The 20688-nt window shown below is 32.9% G+C and overlaps 1 protein-coding gene across 1 annotated transcript in view; it reads right to left on the bottom strand.

The window, feature by feature from the left end:
- LOC143053755 (uncharacterized) overlaps positions 1-20688 on the bottom strand; it is a 213666-nt gene that overhangs the window by 43433 nt on the left and 149545 nt on the right. Inside the window, exon 5 of the mRNA XM_076226532.1 lies at positions 1472-1543. Coding sequence (XP_076082647.1) covers positions 1472-1543 — 72 coding nt within the window. The remainder of the gene's footprint in view (positions 1-1471; positions 1544-20688) is intronic.

The raw sequence follows: 20688 nt of genomic DNA, 5'->3' as shown, positions 1-20688 counted from the left end.
TATTGTGTCATTGTGCAATGCTGAACAAAATATGAATTATTTGTGCAATTGACTCAGATTTTTCATTTCTTGTGTTTGTTTGTGTCTGCAGTCATTTTTTACCTATACAGGTGAAAATAAAGATATACAATTCAAAGGTAAAATTTTATGATTTAATATATTTCAACAATTCAATAAACATAAAACTTTGTAAAACAAGAACATTTGTAATTATTAGATATTTGTAAAAAAAAATATTTGGCAAAAAACTTGTAAAAGTCACAGGTAATATTGCAGGTATTACACAGGTGAGTCAAAAAAACTCATTAAGGACAAAAAACATGTTAAATTGTAATAAACAGTATGAACATAACACAATGAATGTTACTAAATTAAATAATCAAAATTGCTGATCAAGCAACTATAACAACTGTTTATCCAGAACCTGCAGAATTTTAACCAGCAGGCAAGAGGATTACTCAATAGTTCTGGCGTGTATGGTACACCTGAAAACATTTTGGTACACGCAATGCAACTTTGCGGTCTGGGAGTACTCACAGCCTTCTGCATGTTCTGAATGAGAGCATTTACTACAGATGTCCTGAAATGTAATGTTCTTTTCTGGTTTTATTTACTGGTGGATACTTTTTGATCAAAATAAAAGCATTGATAACACATAAGTTCAGCTTCAGATTGGTTTTTTTTCAGGGCATCGGATAACCCCAAACAATTTTTTCTCATGTGCCACAGGAATAAGTATTTAATACTCCAAGTTCTGTAAATAGTTCTGGCGACACGTAATAATTGTCCATGTACACATGGTGACCATTTTCCAAAAGTCCATACCGGCTCAACAAACCAATAACCACTTTTGTACACGTTGTATTGCATTTATTTTCACTAAGAATAAGGTCAGCTTGTTTAGAAATCTGCCGTCAAATCCAGTAATACATTTCGTCTAGAGTGACCGGTTGCCATTTTTTTAATGCAGCTTTTTACTTTCAGACCTTCATCGTCATTGGTTTTTACCTTGGCAAATTTATTGGTTTGAAATACAAGTTCATTTATATATATCATCATTTATAAATAATTTTTAAAAATCCAAAGGTTCATTACTTTGCATACCATTATTTAATTTAGATTCATCAGTAAACGGGGCAATAATTACATCACTGTCCTGACATGACCATCCATTTTGGAGATCATCTGGGAATTCCCTGTCATTCTCTGGTGAAAAGTTAAATATTGGCAGGTTTGCAAGTATGTTACGATTAATATTGTAAAAACATTCAGGACCGAATCCCTCAAATTTGTCTTAACTATCGCCATCATTGAAGAATTCATTAATTTGTCTTAACTATCGCCATCATTGAAGAATTAATTAATTTGTTCTGTCACTACAGTCGGTATCCGCCATTACAGCTCATTTTTCAACAAAAAATATTTTTGTTAAGCATTTGCAATTCAACACCATATCTACCACTATATATACCTGTAAGTATTCCATCACTTCTTTATACTGCCTCTGTCGTCTTGCTGCTGCTACATCATACGGAGTATTACCCTGAAATACAGATAAATCTTTATATTGTTTTCATCTGATAAGGCCACACCAATTTAATTTCTTGTTCTACAGATTTTTGGACTAAAAAAATTGAGGCGAGCAAGCGATTTGAAAATTTTAATAAAACAAGAATGTGTCCTCAGTACACGAATGCCCCACTCGCACTATCATTTTCTATGTTCAGTGGACCGTGAAATTGGGGTAAAATCTCTAATTTGGCATTAAAATTAGAAAGATCATATCATAGGGAACAAGTGTACCAAGTTTGAAGTCGATTGGACTTCAACTTCATCAAAAACTGCCTCGACCAAAAACTTTAACCTGAAGCGGGACAGACGGACGAACGAACGGACGGACGAACGAACGGACGCACAGACCAGAAAACATAATGCCCCTCTACTATCGTAGGTGGGGCATAAAAATATTTAATTTGCAAATTTTTTAGGCGAAGCTCTGTAAAAAGTAAAGGTGAGCAATTACATTTTTTTTTGGGGTATAAAACATAAAATAGTAGGTTTTGAATATATTAAAACTTGATTTATCACTTGTACCTTGACATTTCTTTAATTTATGAAGTATTTTTTCCCTGTTCAACAAGAAATAGCTGAATAATTAAATCTAGTCTATGTATGTGTGACTGACAATGAGACAATTCTCCATCCAAGTCATAATCAGGTTCAGAACAACTCCTTAATGTTATGAATATCCCTTTTATGAGGGGTCAATATAAGTTATAATATATTTTTTTTTTGTGAAAACACTTTTAGTACAAAAGAGCTAATAATTTCCCAAAGAACTATAATATCTATATGGTATTAAATGGTCAAAACATGTTCTTTTCTACAACAGTAAACATGGTAAAACTAGATATCATTGAGATGGGAGCCATCTCTGTGGGCCCCGCTGTGAATAATGTGCATTAAAAAATTGTATCTTTACCATAGGACATGGGTTTGTCAACTGAAATCAAAGTTTTTGACCTTGACCTTTGACCTAGGAAGTTATAAATAAATTATGACACACCCTTTGGTGTTTGTTTATAAACATGTCAAGTATAAACTTTGAAATGATAACGGTTCTCAAGATATAGAGCGGACACGATCTTTACCATAGGACATGGGGTTGTCAACTGAAACCAAAGTTTTTGACCTTGACCTTTGACCTATGAAGTTGCACATAAATTATGACACACCCTTTGGTGTTGGTTTATATACATGTCAAGTATAAACTTTGAAATGATAACGGTTCTCAAGATATAGAGCGGACACAATCTTTACCATAGGACATGGGGTTGTCAACTGAAACCAAAGTTTTTGACCTTTAACTTTGCCCTAGGCAGTCGTTCATAAATTATGACACACCCTCTGGTGTTGGTTCATATACATGTCAAGTATAAACTTTGAAATCATAACGGTTCTCAAGATATAGAGCGGACACGATCTTCACCACAGGACACAGGGTTGTCAACTGAAACCAAAGTTTTTTACCTTGACTTTTGACCTAGGAAGTTGTACATACATCATGACACGCCCTCTGGTGGTGGTTAATAAACATGTAAAGTATAAAGTATGAAATCATAATGGTTCTCTAGATATGGAGCGGACACAAAGTGTTACGGACGGACGGACGGACGGACGGACGGACAGACAGACTGATCACTATAGGGGACCCTCCTGTGGCGGGGCCCTAATGACCCCTTCAAGGCCCTTGTCTGAGGGATAACCTGATAATAACAAACATAGGTCAAAGTACGGCCTTTTACACAGAGCTTTGATCCAGACCAAACAGCAAGCTATAAGGGACCACAACTTAGTATTGTACACAATTCGAACAGGAAACCCAACGGTCTAATTTATATTTCCAGAAGGGAAAATACCAATGAACCACAACAACAAACGATAACTGCTGAACGATAGGTCCCTGAATCAATCAGGACAGGTGCACAAACCTGCAGCGGGTATGACCGTCAGCATACATTATAATTGCAGTTAAAGGCAGATCCTTCAAAAGTTCTTTATACTTTATTTCAACAACGAACAATTTTTGATAGGGAATATAAGTCAGGGGGAAAGAAACCAATGTTTTGTTCTGTACAGGTATTTCCGCTGTTATATTTATATCGGAGCACTCCTACTTGGAATAAATTGATTTCATGCTGAAACAAATATTCTCACAGATATTTACAGTGTTGTGGGGTGCTTATAGGTTTAAAATCGTTATATAAAGGTTATACTGTGATTTTAAAAACAAATGTTGAGATCTTTTTATAATATTTACAAACAAGAGGCTGTCACAACGACAGCAAACCGGATTTATTAACATTTATTTGTGTCCTGGCAATATCACAAGAACCATTACTGATAAATGGTGATAGTGAAAATCGTCAATATCAAATTTGACCTCCATTTTGTAGTCAGTATCAACATATTAAAATTTGAAAAGCTTAGATTGAATGGTTCATGAGTAAATGCAACAACGTCAATGGAAACGCCATTTTATGATCTTTCAAGAACCATAACTCCTGAACGGTAAAAATCATTATTGAACTTGACCTCTATTTTGTCATCAGTAACAACATATAAAAATTTCAAAAGCTTTGGTTGAATGGTAATGAGAAAATGCACGGACACAACTGGAAACACCATTTTTCAATCTTTCAAGAACCATAACTCCTGAACGGTAAAAGTCAAAATCGTCATTATTGAACTTGACCTCCATTTTGTCATCAGTAACAATATATTAGAATTTGGGGAGCTTTGGTAGAACAGTTCATGTGTAAATGCACGGACACGACTGGAAACTCAATTTTTCAATCTTTCAAGAACCATAACTCCTGAATTGTAAAAGTCAAAATCGTCATTATTGAACTTGACCTCCATTTTGTCATTGGTAACAACATATTAAAATTTGGAAAGCTGTGGTAGAACAGTTCATGCGTAAATGCACGGACACGACTGGAAACTCAATTTTTCAATCTTTCAAGAACCATAACTCCTGAACGGTAAAAGTCAAAATCGTCTTTATCGAACTTGACCTCGATTTTGTCATCGGTAACAACATATTAAAATTTAGGAAGCTTTGGTAGAACAGTTCATGCGGAAATGCACGGACACGCCTGGAAACTCCATTTTTCAATCTTTCAAGAACCATAACTCCTGAACGGTAAAAGTCAAAATCGCCATTATTGAACTTGACCTTCATTTAGTTGTCAGTAACAAATATATTAAAATTTTAAAATCTTTGGTTCATGAGTTAATGCACGGACAACATTTGATTGCCACCCGCCGGCCGCCCGACAGCCCCGCCGCCCGCCGTACATCCCCAAATCAATAACCGACATTTTTGTCACAAAAATCCGGTTAAAAACGGTTCGGAAATGGACATGATTACATTTCCTGATGCAGGAAGCGGGAATATAATAAAAATAAAAAAATCTGTTTTGAAAAATACAAATAGGTGCGGGCGGTTCCTTCGAACAAGGAATTAAATTGGTGTGGCCTAACTACAAAGAAGATTTGTGTAACACAAATCTTACAATTAGTATAAGTAACAACTGAGTGGTGTTTTTTTTTTAAAGATGCTAACAAGGATTATATTCCTTCATTAAATATAACTGATGAGACGACATTTAGATTATTTTTCACAATTGTTTGAAGACTTTAAATAGGCTTTTTACTTTTGTTTATAAAGCATATGAATAAAAGCTCGATCTGCAGTTTAAATGCATCCTTATGTCTACATAAGGGATGTGGGGCTTTAGGGGGTCTTCATTTTTAACTATCTTTTCTAATTTTTTAGACATATTATTCAAGTCCTTTATATTTGAACACACAAATATTATTCTCTAATCTTTATATTTCAACACACAAATATTATTCTCTAATCTTTATATTTTTGCACCAATTTCTCTCCATTTTCAATGTTTTTTTTTCCATTCAAGATTTTCTAATCTGCATATCCCATCCAGACCCTCCTATATCTATATACCCCTCCACAACCTCCTATATCTGTATACCAAATCCACACCCTCCTATACCTGTATACCCCACCACACCCTCCTATATTTGAATATCCGATTTACACCCTCCTATATCTGTATACCCAATCCTGAGCCTTCTATATCTGGGTCAGGATCCCTAATGGACCTTGAGATGAGGAACTCAGATGACGTAATTAAAAAAAAAACATTAGTCCGCCATACAATTGTGGATGCTGTGATTTAAAAATTGACATAAATGAACAACCAGATGCTCTGCAGGGCGCAGCTTTATACGACTGCAGAGGTTGAACCCTGAACAGTTGGGGCAAGTATGGACACAACATTCAAGCTGGATTCAGCTCTAAATTTGGATTGTGATTAAATAGTTGACACAGCATAGGTTTCTGACACAGAATGAATGTGGTCTAATGAACTTAAATTTTTTTTTGCCTTTGAGCAATTCACTATGCTGTTGAATATTAATCCCCTCAAAAAAAAAGTTTGAAGATTTTTTTTTTTATTTATGAAATCTGAAATGAGAAAAATTGAACCCCCCCATACACACCCTCCTATGTCTGTATACCCCATCCACACCATCCTATATCTGTTTCCCCATCTACACCCTCCTATATCTGTATTCCCAATACACACCCTCCTATATCTGTATACCCCATCCTCATCCTCCTATACTTGTATACCTTATTTCTACCCTCCTATATCTTTATACTGTTATTTTACAGTATTTTATAGTTTTTAGCATTATCACTGATATTGTTTAAATAAGGAATCAAATAAACGATGACAAAGATGATAGGTATCTCTTCCACTAGCTATAGACAATTTGATTACAGGAATTTAAAAAAAAAATATAGTCTTTATAGAATCATCTCTTTCAAATTATTTTCAAAGTGCCAACACAATATACAATTATTAAACATTTTTTATTTCCTCCTAGTTGAACATACAAATATTGTCTAGTAATTAGTCTTTGTTATTATTGTCATGACAACGGATTGGTGGAAGTTTTGTTTGACAATTTGTTTGTTTACACTGACTTTCATTACAGCCAGTATGATAGTCTATGTTCTTGTGTTTTATAGTAAAATTTAGACATTCAAGTCTATAAAACTTTTTCATATTTTAAGTCCAATTTAAATAATCATATGACTTTTAACTATAGCCTTTAAATAGAATCCAACCACATCTTATACATCATTTTAGTGATTCATTACTTAATAGTTGAACACTGGTACTATAAAATATTACGTGATGTGATTTAATCAAGGGACTGGAACCTCCTTGTTCTACTAGACATCTTGTGATCTGTAGATATCCCTCTTTAGCAGCACAATGTAAAGCTGTGTATCCATCGCTCTATAATATAACCAAAAAACATGTAAATATTATGTACAATACTTTGTTATCAATATCAATAATATACAACATATCCTACAACTGACATTAAAACTTGTCTGATAAACTGGACAATGTTGTGTAATAAATATAAACAAAATATATATCACATGAATCAGTGGTCAAAACTGAATAAAATGACCAGTCACACTTGTATTTATATTCTACATAAACAAACAATAAACATGTTTTGTTGTGAAATGTCAAAACTTCCATAAAACCTGATATCTTAAAAAAATATTTTTTTTCAAGAAATGTGTAAAATAATTTTATCATTAATATGATAGCTTTTGCATATGTGTAATGGGCGGAAGCGCACAAGCCATATCTTCCCACCCGGGCTGATAACCCATATCAAGTGCCTCTCGTGCAAAAAACCCATATCAGTGCCTCTCGTGCAAGTTACTTCCGGTGTTTCCGGTATCGGTTGTTTACTTTTCCATTGTGACGTCAGATGTTTTTTATGACGACGTCAAAATTTACGGGAACTTTTGTGGGGATAGTTTAATACTTGCTAACAAATGCCATTGACAATTATGAATCATTTTATAGTACAACAAACATGGAGTAGTAATGATCGTAAAACTCTTCCAAATGTTCAATGTTTCAAAATGCCTCTATAGGAAATGTTACCATAAATATATAAGGAGTTAATGATGCTGTTGGACAACTATAGTATATTTGATTCATAATTTTAATTTTCTTTATAAAATGTTTGACTGTTTAAGTTATTGCATTAGTTTATTTGCCTTACATAAAACTATTGTCGGAAGTATATATGATAAAGCGATTAATGCATGGCCTTTTCCATATCAGACTGGGTATCATCCCTCGACCCATATCAGCACCTCGACTCCGTCTCGGGCTGATATGGGGGTCTCGGGATGATACCCAGGCTGATATGGAAAAGGCCATGTATTAATCTCTATATATCAATGGATTCAGTAGAACAAAACAAACAAAATGAGACCCCACTTTATATGATTCTTACAAATATTTGTTCTTTAAAACTGTTTAATTTTAAACAACAGGAATTAGTGTAGATTCAGTATAATTATTCATTTTAATAAAATATTTTTTTTAAGAAACATGAAAAGGAGTAATATTTTCTAATTCAGAACAATAAAACGAGTAAAATGAGACCCCACTTGATATAATTATAACAAATATTTGTTCATTTAAACCTGTCTAATTAACAACATGATTTAGTGTAGATTAATCGTAATGTGATCAGACTAAGTAGATAACATACTGTTGTGATGTCGATCTTACATCCTCTATCAATGAGGAGTCTACAGATCTCCAGCTGTCCTCTGTAGGCAGCCTTCATTAATGCTGTCTGTCCACTCCACTGGAATAATACAACTGACATCAAAACTTGTCTGATAAACTGAACAATGTTGTGTAATAAATATAAACAAAATATATATCACATGAATCAGTGGTCAAAACTGAATAAAATGACCAGTCACACTTGTATTTATATTCTACATAAACAACAAATAAACATGTTTTGTTGTGAAATGTCAAGACTTCCATAAAACCTGATATTTAAAAAAATATTTTTTTCAAGAAATGTGTAAAATAATTATATTAATGGATTCAGTAGAACAAAACAAGTAAAATGAGACCCCACTTTATATGATTCTTACAAATATTTGTTGGTTAAAACTGTCTGATTAACAACAGGAATTAGTGTAGATTCAGTATAATTATTCATTTTAATAAAATATTTTTTTTAAGAAACATGAAAAAAAAGTAATATTTTCTGACTCAGAACAATAATATGAGTAAAATGAGACCCCACTTGATATAATTATTACAAATATTTGTTCATTAAACTTGTCTAATTAACAACATGATTTAGTGTAGATTAATAGTAATGTGATCAGACTAAGTAGATAACATACCTCTGTGGTGTCGATCTTACATCCTCTATCAATGAGGAGTCTACAGATCTCCAGGCTTCCATCCCCGGCAGCAAACATTAATGCTGTATATCCTAACTCCTGGAATAATACAACTGACATCAAAACTTGTCTGATAAACTGGACAATGTTGTGTAATAAATATAAACAAAATATATATCACATGAATCAGTGGTCAAAACTGAATAAAATGACCAGTCACACTTTGTATTTATATTTTATATAAACAATAAATAAACATGTTTTGTTGTGAAATGTCAAAACTTCCACTAAACCTGATAACTTAAAAAAATATTTTTTTCAAGAAATGTGTAAAATAATTACATGAATTATATCAATGGATTCAGTAGAACAAAACAAGTAAAATGAGACCCCACTTTATATGATTCTTACACATATTTGTTCGTTAAAACTGTCTGATTAACAACAGGAATTAGTGTAGATTCAGTATAATTGATCATTTTAATAAAATATTTTTTTTAAGAAATATGAAAAGGAGTAATATTTTCTGATTCAGAACAATAATACGAGTAAAATGAGACCCCACTTGATATAATTATTACAAATATTTGTTCATTAAACCTGTCTAATTAACAACATGATTTAGTGTAGATTAATAGTAATGTAATCAGACTAAGTAGATAACATACATCTGTGATGTCGATCTTACATCCTCTATCAATGAGGAGTCTACAGACCTCCAGCTGTCCATCCCTGGCAGCAAACATTAATGCTGTCCCTGCATACCCCTGGAATAATACAACTGACATCAAAACTTGTCTGATAAACTGGACAATGTTGTGTAATAAATATAAACAAAATATATATCACATGAATCAGTGGTCAAAACTGAATAAAATGACCAGTCACACCTGTATTTATATTGATCATAAACAACAAATAAACAACTGGTTTTTTTTGTGAGATGTCAAAACTTCCATCAGAACTGTCATGTTAATTTTTTTTTGGTTTTTTTAAGAAATGAATAAAATATTTATATCAATGGATTCATTACAATTCTTTGAGTAAAATGACATCTCACTTTATACAATTCTAACAAGTATTTGTTAATATAATGATTAAATCTGTCTGATTAACATGATTCAGAATAATGATCATTTTTTTAAAAAGTAACTTTTTCAAAGAAATATGAAAAATAGTTACATTTCCTGATTTAGCACTAGGAGACAAACAAAATGAGACCCCACTTTATATGATTCTTACAATTATTTGTTGTCCATTCAACCTGTTTAATTAACAACACAATTTTGTATATATTAAGGAATGTGGTCGAAGTGAAGCAATAACATACATGTGTGATATTTGTTTTACACCCGCTGTAAAACCTTGGTGTAAAAAATGTTCTTGTAAATATTCAAATTAAGAACTTTATCAACTATAATTCAAAACAAACAAAAACAATGAGAGAAAAAAAATATCTTTACATACTTTTTTTTCTCTCTTTTAAACTGTTAAATTAAAAACAGATTTTGATTTAATATCGAATTCAGTATAATGATATAAATATCAGTTTCCATACAGATATATTATTATATTATGTTCTGAAGTAATTTGTAGTTGTGTGTTTTATACTGCAGGTGTACAATCTGTAACGTTCTGAAGTAACTTGTATTTGTATGTTTATACTGCTGGTGTACAATCTGTTATGTTCTGAAGAAACTTGTAGTTTTATGTTTTATACTGCTAGTGTACAATCTGTTATGTTCTGAAGTAACTTGTGGTTGTGTGTTTTATTCTGCTAATGTACAATCTGTTATGTTCTGAAGTAACTTGTGGTTGTGTCTTTTATTCAGCTAGTGTACAATCTGTTATGTTCTGAAGTAACTTGTGGTTGTGTGTTTTATACTGCTAATGTACAATCTGTTATGTTCTGAAGTAACTTGTGGTTGTGTGTTTTATTCTGCTAATGTACAATCTGTTATGTTCTGAAGTTACTTGTGGTTGTGTGTTTTATACTGCTAATGTACAATCTGTTATGTTCTGAAGTAACTTGTGGTTGTGTGTTTTATACTGCTAATGTACAATCTGTTATGTTCTGAAGTAACTTGTGGTTGTGTGTTTTATACTGCTAATGCACAATCTGTTATGTTCTGAAGTAACTTGTGGTTGTGTGTTTTATACTGCTAATGTACAATCTATTGTGTTCTGAAGTAACTTGTGGTTGTGTGTTTTATACGGCTAATGTACAATCTGTTATGTTCAGAAGTAACTTGTGGTTGTGTCTTTTATACTGCTAATGCACAATCTGATATGTTCTGAAGTAACTTGTGGTTGTTTTATACTGCTAGTGTACAATCTGTTATGTTCTGAAGTAACTTGTGGTTGTGTGTTTTATACTGCTGGTGTACAATCTGTTATGTTCTGAAGAAACTTGTGGTTGTGTGTTTTATACTGCTAATGTACAATCTGTTATGTTCTAAAGTAACTTGTGGTTGTGTGTTTTACACTGCTGGTGTACAATCTGTTATGTTCTGAAGTAACTTGTATTTGTATGTTTATACTACTTATGTACAATCTGTTATGATTTGAAGTAACTTGTAGTTGTGTGTTTTATACTGCTAGTGTACAATCTGTTATGTTCTGAAGTAACTTGTGGTTGTGTGTTTTATACTGCTAATGTACAATCTGTTATGTTCTGAAGTAACATGTAGCTATGTGTTCTATACTGCTCATGTACAATCTGTTATGTTCTGAGGTAACTTGTAGTTGTATATTTTATACTGCTTATGTACAATCTGTTATGTTCTGAAGTAACTTGTATTTGTATGTTTATACTGCTGATGTACAATCTGTTATGTTCTGAGGTAACTTAAAGTTTTATATTTTATACTGCTTGTGTACAATTTGTTATGTTCTGAGGTAACTTGTAGTTTTGTGTTTTATACTGCTTATGTACAATCTGTTATGTTCTGAGGTAACTTGTAGTTATGTGTTTTATACTGCTTATGTACAATCTGTTATGTTCTGGAGTAATTTGTAGTTATGTGTTTTATACTGCTTGTGTACAATCTGTTATGTTCTGAAGTAATTTGTAGTTATGTGTTTTATACTGCTTATGTACAATTTGTTATGTTCTGCAGTAACTTGTAATTATGTGTTTTATACTGCCAGTGTACAATCTGTTATGTTCTGAAGTAATTTGTAGTTATGTGTTTTATACTGCTTGTGTACAATCTGTTATGTTCTGAAGTAATTTGTAGTTATGTGTTTTATACTGCTTATGTACAATCTGTTATGCTGAGAAGTAATTTGTAGTTGTATATTTTATACTGCTAATGTACAATCTGTTATGTTCTGAGGTAACATGTATTTGTATGTTTATACTGCTTATGTACAATCTGTAATGTTATGAGGTAACTTGTATTTGTATGTTTATACTGCTTATGTAAATCTGTTATGTTCTGAGTAACTTGTGGTTGTGTGTTTTATACTGCTAATGTACAATCTGTTATGTTCTGAGGTAACATGTATTTGTATGTTTATACTGCTTGTGTACAATCTGTTATGTTATGAGGTAACTTGTATTTGTATGTTTATACTGCTTATGTAAATCTGTTATGTTCTGAGTAACTTGTGGTTGTGTGTTTTATACTGCTAATGTACAATCTGTTATGTTCTGAAGTAACTTGTAGTTGTGTGTTTTTTCACTGCTTATGTACAATTTGTTATGTTCTGAAGTAATTTGTAGTTGTTTGTTTTATATTTCTTATGTACAATTTGTTCTGTTCTGAAGTAACTTGTAGTTGTGTGTTTTATACTGCTGGTGTACAATCTGTTGTGTCTGAAGTAACTTGTAGTTGTGTGTTTTATACTGCTGGTGTACAATTTGTTCTGTTCTGAAGAACTTGTAGTTGTGTGTTTTATACTGCTGGTGTACAATATGCATAGATGCCAACCCCCTTTTGACACAATCAGTAACAAACTATCAAATTTTCCGTATTTTTGAAAAGTTTTCAGTAATCATTCATAAACGTGCATTTACCAATAAAAATTACTGACGAGTGGTTGCAAAGTGATGTACACTAAAATTTGTCATTTAACATGTTGTCTGTAGTATGTATTCCATTCATTAATTGTTCAGATGTTCTCGACTCAAACATTTTTGTTTTGTCAATGAGAAGTAGAGAAAGGGGGAAAGCTACTTAATAAAATGCAAGTTTGCCTCTTCGGAAGTCAGTTAGTTACTCAACAATAGGTTAATAACTCCCGAGAAACCGGAAGCATTACATTGGCGTTTCCTAAATACTGGACCAGGACGGAAAAGTAATGATAAAAATCCGCGTTTTACAAAATTGAACGTCGATGATTGGGAATCCGTAACTATTCGACTTTGACCGTAATAGCGTAGTTTTTATCGCAAAATCGGAAAAACTACGGAAAAATCGTAATGGTTGGCATCTATGCAATATGTTATGTTCTGAAGTAATTTATAGTTGTGCGTTTTATATTTCTTATGTACAATTTGTTATGTTCTGAAGTAACTTGTAGTTTTGTGTTTTTTTACTGCTTATGTACAATTTGTTCTGTTCTGAAGTAACTTGAAGTTGTGTGTTTTATACTGCTGGTGTACAATATGTTATGTTCTGAAGTAATTTGTAGTTTTGTGTTTTATATTTCTTATGTACAATTTGTTCTGTTCTGGAGTAACTTGTATGTTTTATACTGCTGGTGTACAATCTGTTATGTTGTGAAGTAATTTGTAGTTGTGTGTTTTATATTTCTGATGTACAATTTGTTCTGTTCTGAAGTAACTTGTAGTTGTGTGTTTTATACTGCTGGTGTACAATTTGTTTTGTTCTGAAGTAATTTGTAGAACTTTGTTTGTTTTATACTGCTTATGTACAATCTGTTATGTTCTGAAGCAACTTATTTTTTATTTTTTATACTTCTGTTATTATAGTTCTCAAGTAAATTGTTGTCGTGTGTTTATGTACAATATTCAACATTTTGAAGTTATTGTAGTTTTCACTGTTTCACTGTGCTTTAATTTTAAGTAACATGTAGTTTTGTGTCTTTTTTTGTACATGTACCATAAAAGGCTGTATCTTCAAATGATTTTTCTATGAATTATTAAAATAAGGTAGTTTTGAATGTGACTATTTTACTTACATTTTGATAATCAATGTCTGCACCATTCTGTAGACATAATTTTAAGGCTTCTACATCTCCTTTCCTAGCAGCTATAGTAAGTTTCTGTAAGTATAACATAGAAATTACATTTAATCTTGATAATCAATGTCTGCACCATTCTGTAGACATAATTTTAAGGCTTCTATATCTCCCTTCCAAGCAGCTGTAGTACGTTTCTGTAAGTATAACATAGAAATTACATTTAATCTTGATAATCAATGTCTGCACCATTCTGTAGACATAATTTTAAGGCTTCTATATCTCCCTTCCAAGCAGCTGTAGTACGTTTCTGTAAGTATAACATAGAAATTACATTTAATCTTGATAATCAATGTCTGCACCATTCTGTAGACATAATTTTAAGGCTTCTATATCTCCCTTCCAAGCAGCTGTAGTACGTTTCTGTAAGTATAACATAGAAATTACATTTAATCTTGATAATCAATGTCTGCACCATTCTGTAGACATAATTTTAAGGCTTCTATATCTCCCTTCCAAGCAGCTGTAGTACGTTTCTGTAAGTATAACATAGAAATTACATTTAATCTTGATAATCAATGTCTGCACCATTCTGTAGACATAATTTTAAGGCTTCTATATCTCCTTTCCTAGCAGCTATAGTAAGTTTCTGTAAGTATAACATAGAAATTACATTTAATCTTGATAATCAATGTCTGCACCATTCTGTAGACATAATTTTAAGGCTTCTATATCTCCCTTCCAAGCAGCTGTAGTACGTTTCTGTAAGTATAACATAGAAATTACATTTAATCTTGATAATCAATGTCTGCACCATTCTGTAGACATAATTTTAAGGCTTCTATATCTCTATTTCCAGTAGCTGTAGTAAGTTTCTGTAAGTAAACCGTAATAAAAATATATTGTAATGAATGTCCTTACTGTTAAATTAGGTAATAATTATGTTTTCTTCTGTTTAGCAATGACTACATAAATCAGTAGTATCCTTCCTTCAAATAACAGACAGAGAGGAATTCTTTTAATAGCATAAAATTGTTGGGATTTATGCATTTTATATTTAATATCAAAAAAAACACCAAGAGTGCACACACTGAAATGTCTCCCCTTCTTTACTAATCATTGATATTTTGTTGATAGTCCTAAATAAAAAGCTTTATCACAACTGTCACATAAACTTAACATTAACCAAGAAAACTAAACATTGACCAATGAACCATGAAAATGAGGTCAATGCATGTACAGCTAACAATTTTCCAAACAACAGATATAGTTGACCTATATTGGTTATAGTTTAAGAAAACCAGACCAAAACACAAAAACTTATAAATTAACACTGAGCAATGAACTGTGAAAATGAGGTCAAGGTCAAATAAAACCTGTGCGATTGACATATACATCATAAAATATTTCCATACAACAAATATAGTTGACATACATGACATATTGCATAAAGTATTAAATAAAAAGACCAAAACTCAAAAACTGAACTTTGACCACTGAACCATGAAAATGCGATCATGGTCAGATGACACCTGCCAGCTAGACATGTACACCTTACAATCATTCCATACACCAAATATGGTAGACCTATTGCATACAGTATAAGAAAAACAGACCAAAACACAAAAACCTTACTGTAACCACTGAACCATGAAAATGAGTTCAAGGTCAGATGACACCTGCTAGTTGGACATATACACTTGACGGTCCTTCGATACACTGAATATACTAGATCTATTGCTTATAGTATCTGAGATATGGACCTGACCACCAAAACTTAACCTTGTTCACTGATTCATGAAATGAGGTCGAGTGAAAACTGTCTAACGGGCATGAAGACCTTGCAAGGTACACACATACCAAATGAACCATGGAAATGAGGTCAAGGACATTGGACATGTGACTGACGGAAACTTCATAACATGAGGCATCTGTAACAAAGTATGAAGCATCTAGTTCTTCAACCTTCTAAAATATAAAGCTTTTAAGACGTTAGCCGCCATCGGATCACTACCCCTATGTCAAGCTTTCTGTGACTTAAGTCACAGGCTCGACAAAATTGTTAACCTTCAAAAAAATTTTTTTTTATAAAATCATGGACTAGATTTGGCATATCCTTGAATTTTCTTGTAGTATTTTCTGGACTTTGACCTCTGTCCTTTTAAAGATATGTTATATACTTAGTCCTTTAGTTGCCCCTACTTTTGTCCTTTTTAAGACATGTAGTTGTGTTTTTCATTCACTAAGTCCTTTAATTGCCAATTGAAGACATGTAGTTGTGTTTCATTCACTTAGTCCTTTAATTGCCCCTATGTACTTTCTCATCCTTTTTCATATCAGCTAGTAGAAATCTCTCTATTAACTTACTTAAAGAGATACATATATAAATGTATGTAGACTGAATAAATGTAGATGTGGGATATAATAAAGCAATGAGAATGTAACCTAACAAGAAAAAAGTGTGTTGTATCTGAGTCGGCTCTTTATACCATTGGTCTTATTCAACTCACATGAACTTAACAATGGCAAGGGGAGATAACTTCTGTATTATTTTTTTTATGTAGAAAAATTGTCCCAATATTTTTTTCAAATAACTCTACAGACCTACTTAGAGTTACAAATAAACAAGGATTCTGAAGGTACTACATAAATAATACACTATCTCCCACCACCTACTTTTAGAATCTTTTTTTCACCTTGCACCTTGCTTTGTCCCAGTTTTGTATTTTTTTGTTTTTGGAATAAGTAGTTTGGTAGTTCACTTAGAATTCTACTAGTTTTTATCTTAAGTTATCACATACTTGTATCTAATTGTACACTAATGGGGAACAAAAACTACAAATGACAAGGAGACTATTAAGTAAATCTTACCTCATTCCAACTTTCCATTATAGCCTAAAAATAGAAAAGAAAATTTATATTTAATATATACTAAAATTGAGAAAGGAAATGGTGAATATGTCAAAGCAACAACCACCCGACCACAGAGCAAACAACAGCCGAAGGCAACCAATGGGTCTTCAATGCAGCGAGAACTCCCGCACCCGCAGGTGTCCCTCAGCTGGCCCCTAAAATATGCATAATAGTACAGTGATAATGGACGTCATACTAAACTCCGAATTATACACAAGAAACTAAAATTTAAAATCATACAAGACTAACAAAGGCCAGAGGCTCCTGACTTGGGACAGGCGCAAAATTGCGGCGGGGTTAAACATGTTTATGAGATCTCAACCCTCCCCCTATACCTCTAGCCAATGTAGAAAAGTAAAAGAATAACAATACGCACATTAAAATTCAGTTCAAGAGAAGTCCGAGTCTGATGTCAAAAGATGTAACAAAAGAAAATAAATAAAATGACAATAATACATAAATAACAACAGACTACTAGCAGTTAACTGACATGCCAGCTCCAGACCTCAATTAAACTGATCGAAAGATTATGTCTTCATCATATGAATATCAGGTACAATCCCTCCCGTTAGGGGTTTAGTATCATACTATCATAAAATATATGAGAAGAACATAACCCGTGTCATGCCAACAACTGTTTTTTTAGAAATAAATGTGTTTAGTTCCGATGCAAAGACCCTATCAGTGAATCAATGTTAAATCCAAAATATGCAATCTTTAATGACCTGACAACAGTATCGTAACTATATCCCCTTTTAATAAGTCTATTTAAAGGTTTAGTTAGTTTCTGAGGAGAATACTGACATTTTTGTGCTTTATAAAGAATATTTCCATAAAATTTTGGATGTGAAATACCTGAACGTATAAGATGTCTGCATGTTGAGTTATATTTACGAATTATTTCCTTATACCGGTGATAAAATTTAGTAAATGTTTTGACCAGTTTGTGATATCGAAAACCCTGGTGTAATAATTTTTCAGTAATACATAAATTTCTCTCGCTAAAATCTAATACATTGTTACATACACGAGCGAATCGTACAAGTTGAGATATATAAACACCATAAGATGGTGACAAGGGAACGTCACCATCTAAAAATGGATAATTAACAATAGGAAATGAAAAATCATCTCTTTTATCATAAATTTTTGTATTAAGCTTCCCGTTTATGATATAGATATCAAGATCGAGGAAAGGGCAGTGGTCATTGTTATCATTAGCTTTATTTAAAGTAAGTTCTACAGGATAAATTTCTTTAGTATACATACTGAAGTCGTCATTATTTGAGTTTTAATTGAGGTATTTGTGTTATTGCCAATTGAAAAAAACATGATCACTATGGAAGGTAAAATACTGACCTAATATTTTCATCTTCTTATTTCATTCAAATAATATATTATAGCATTGAAACAGTCATTTATCTCAACTTTTCTGCACTATTTAAAGTTTAATAATGAACTGAACTCAAAACCTTGAAGATCTGGATTCCTGAATGAGGTACAAACGATTCTACAAGCAGGGTGTGACTGAATGAGGTACAAATGTATTCTACAAGCAGGTTGTGACTGAATGAGGTACAAATGTATTCTACAAGCAGGGTGTGACTGAATGAGGTACAAATGTATTCTACAAGCAGGGTGTGACTGAATGAGGTACAAATGTATTCTACAAGCAGTGTGTGACTGAATGACGTACAAATGTATTCTGCAAGCAGGGTGTGACTGAATGAGGTACAAATGTATTCTACAAGCAGGTTGTGACTGAATGAGGTACAAATGTATTCTACAAGCAGGGTGTGACTGAATGAGGTACAAATGTATTCTACAAGCAGGGTGTGACTGAATGAGGTACAAATGTATTCTACAAGCAGGGTGTGACTGAATGAGGTAAAAATGTATTCTACAAGCAGGGTGTGACTTTTTCCATCAAACACCAGAACATCTATTGCACTTTCCCAGGTCTAAGTTCCCAGGTCTAAGAATGTCAAAAGTTTTATTTACCAGCATTAAGACACACATAAAGAACAATATTAAATATCATATTGCAGCTTCTCGAAACACTGTCTATTATCAACTAGATCAGTCACATTAAATTCAATAATTTTTTATTCTGTATGTGCCTGTTGAAAGACAGGACCTATAACGTAGTGGCTGTAGTTAGAAGCTGTGTATTCTACATACAGGGTGTGACTGTTTCCACAGACAGGACCTATAACGTAGTGGATGTAGTTAGAAGCTGTGTATTCTACATACAGGGTGTGACTCTTTCCACAGACAGGACCTATAACGTAGTGGCTGTAGTTAGAAGCTGTGTATTCTACATACAGGGTGTGACTCTTTCCACAGACAGGACCTATAACGTAGTGGCTGTGTTTAGAAGCTGTGTATTCTACATACAGGGTGTGACTCTTTCCATAGACAGGACCTATATAACGTAGTGACTGTATTTAGAAGCTGTGTATTCTACATACAGGGTGTGACTATTTCCACAGACAGGACCTATATAACGTAGTGGCTGTAGTTAGAAGCTGTGTATTCTACATACAGGGTGTGACTCTTTCCACAGACAGGACCTATATAACGTAGTGACTGTATTTAGAAGCTGTGTATTCTACATACAGGGTGTGACTCTTTCCACAGACAGGACCTATAACGTAGTGGCTGTAGTTAGAAGCTGTGTACCATATTTGTTTTTCCTTCATTGTTGTAGTAGGCTGTTCGTTTTTCTTTTGAAATGTTTCACATTTTATCATAGCAAGGCTTTTTATAGATGATTATATGGTATGGGTTTTGCTCATTGTGGAAGGCTGTTGAACGACCTGCAATTGTTTATTTCTTTGTCCTATGGTCTAGGATTAATTGCTTCATTGTTAATCATACCACATCTCCTAATTATTATATGGTATGGGTTTTGCTCATTGTTGAAGGCTGTTGAACGACCTGTAATTGTTTATATCTTTGTCCTATGGTCTAGGAATAATTGTATCATTGTTAATCATACCACATCTCCTAATTATTATATGGTATGAGTTTTGTTCATTGTTGAAGCAGGGGTTAAATAATGTTGTTACAGCTAACTAGCCCAGGACTTATTGGCAGCAGGATTTTACTAGCCCTGTTTGAAGAACTGCTAGCCCATCAAAACCGACCTGCTAGCCCATGTGTGCCTTACTAATCAGAGTTTGCTGCATAATACAGGATGGGTGTCATGTTTTGAAGGGGACATTATACACTGTATTAAACTAGTTCATTTTTATCCATTGTAGTACTATGGGTCATTAAATATTTTCTGGGAGAGAAAACATGTTCATTGGTTTTATCGTGTGAAACAAGTGGTTTAATTATTATATTTGTTGTCCACACATACAAGGGAGACCTTTTATTGACGTGCTCGGGGAAACACTGGCAATATTCGCAGAACATGGTCTCGGATTTTCATCCCAGCGCCAAAGCCGACCTTACCTAGAGGAATCTTTCTGTCCATGTCACTAGATATGTTCTTTTCTGCTTTTCTCTATCGTTTTTACATTTTTTTTTGATGAATTTTCAGCCTCATTAATAGTATCCCCTTCATCTACCGATTTTTGCTTTGAAACTGACAAAGTAAATCAGGTGCCCGTTCTAAAATGTTTTGAAATATATATTTTGTTGTATTGTTTCTTGTTCAACAGTTGTCGGACAAGACCAATACATAATAACCAGTACCTTTAATTGAAATCTCGACAGAAGCAATGTACAATACCCCCTGTACTGAGAAAAAGATATCAGAAGTATGAGATATT

This window comes from Mytilus galloprovincialis, chromosome 12 (assembly GCF_965363235.1).
Source record: "Mytilus galloprovincialis chromosome 12, xbMytGall1.hap1.1, whole genome shotgun sequence".
In the NCBI taxonomy this organism is placed as follows: Eukaryota; Metazoa; Mollusca; class Bivalvia; order Mytilida; family Mytilidae; genus Mytilus; species Mytilus galloprovincialis.
The sequence above is the reverse complement of the archived record's forward strand: the minus strand, read 5'-3'. Positions and strand labels throughout refer to the sequence as shown.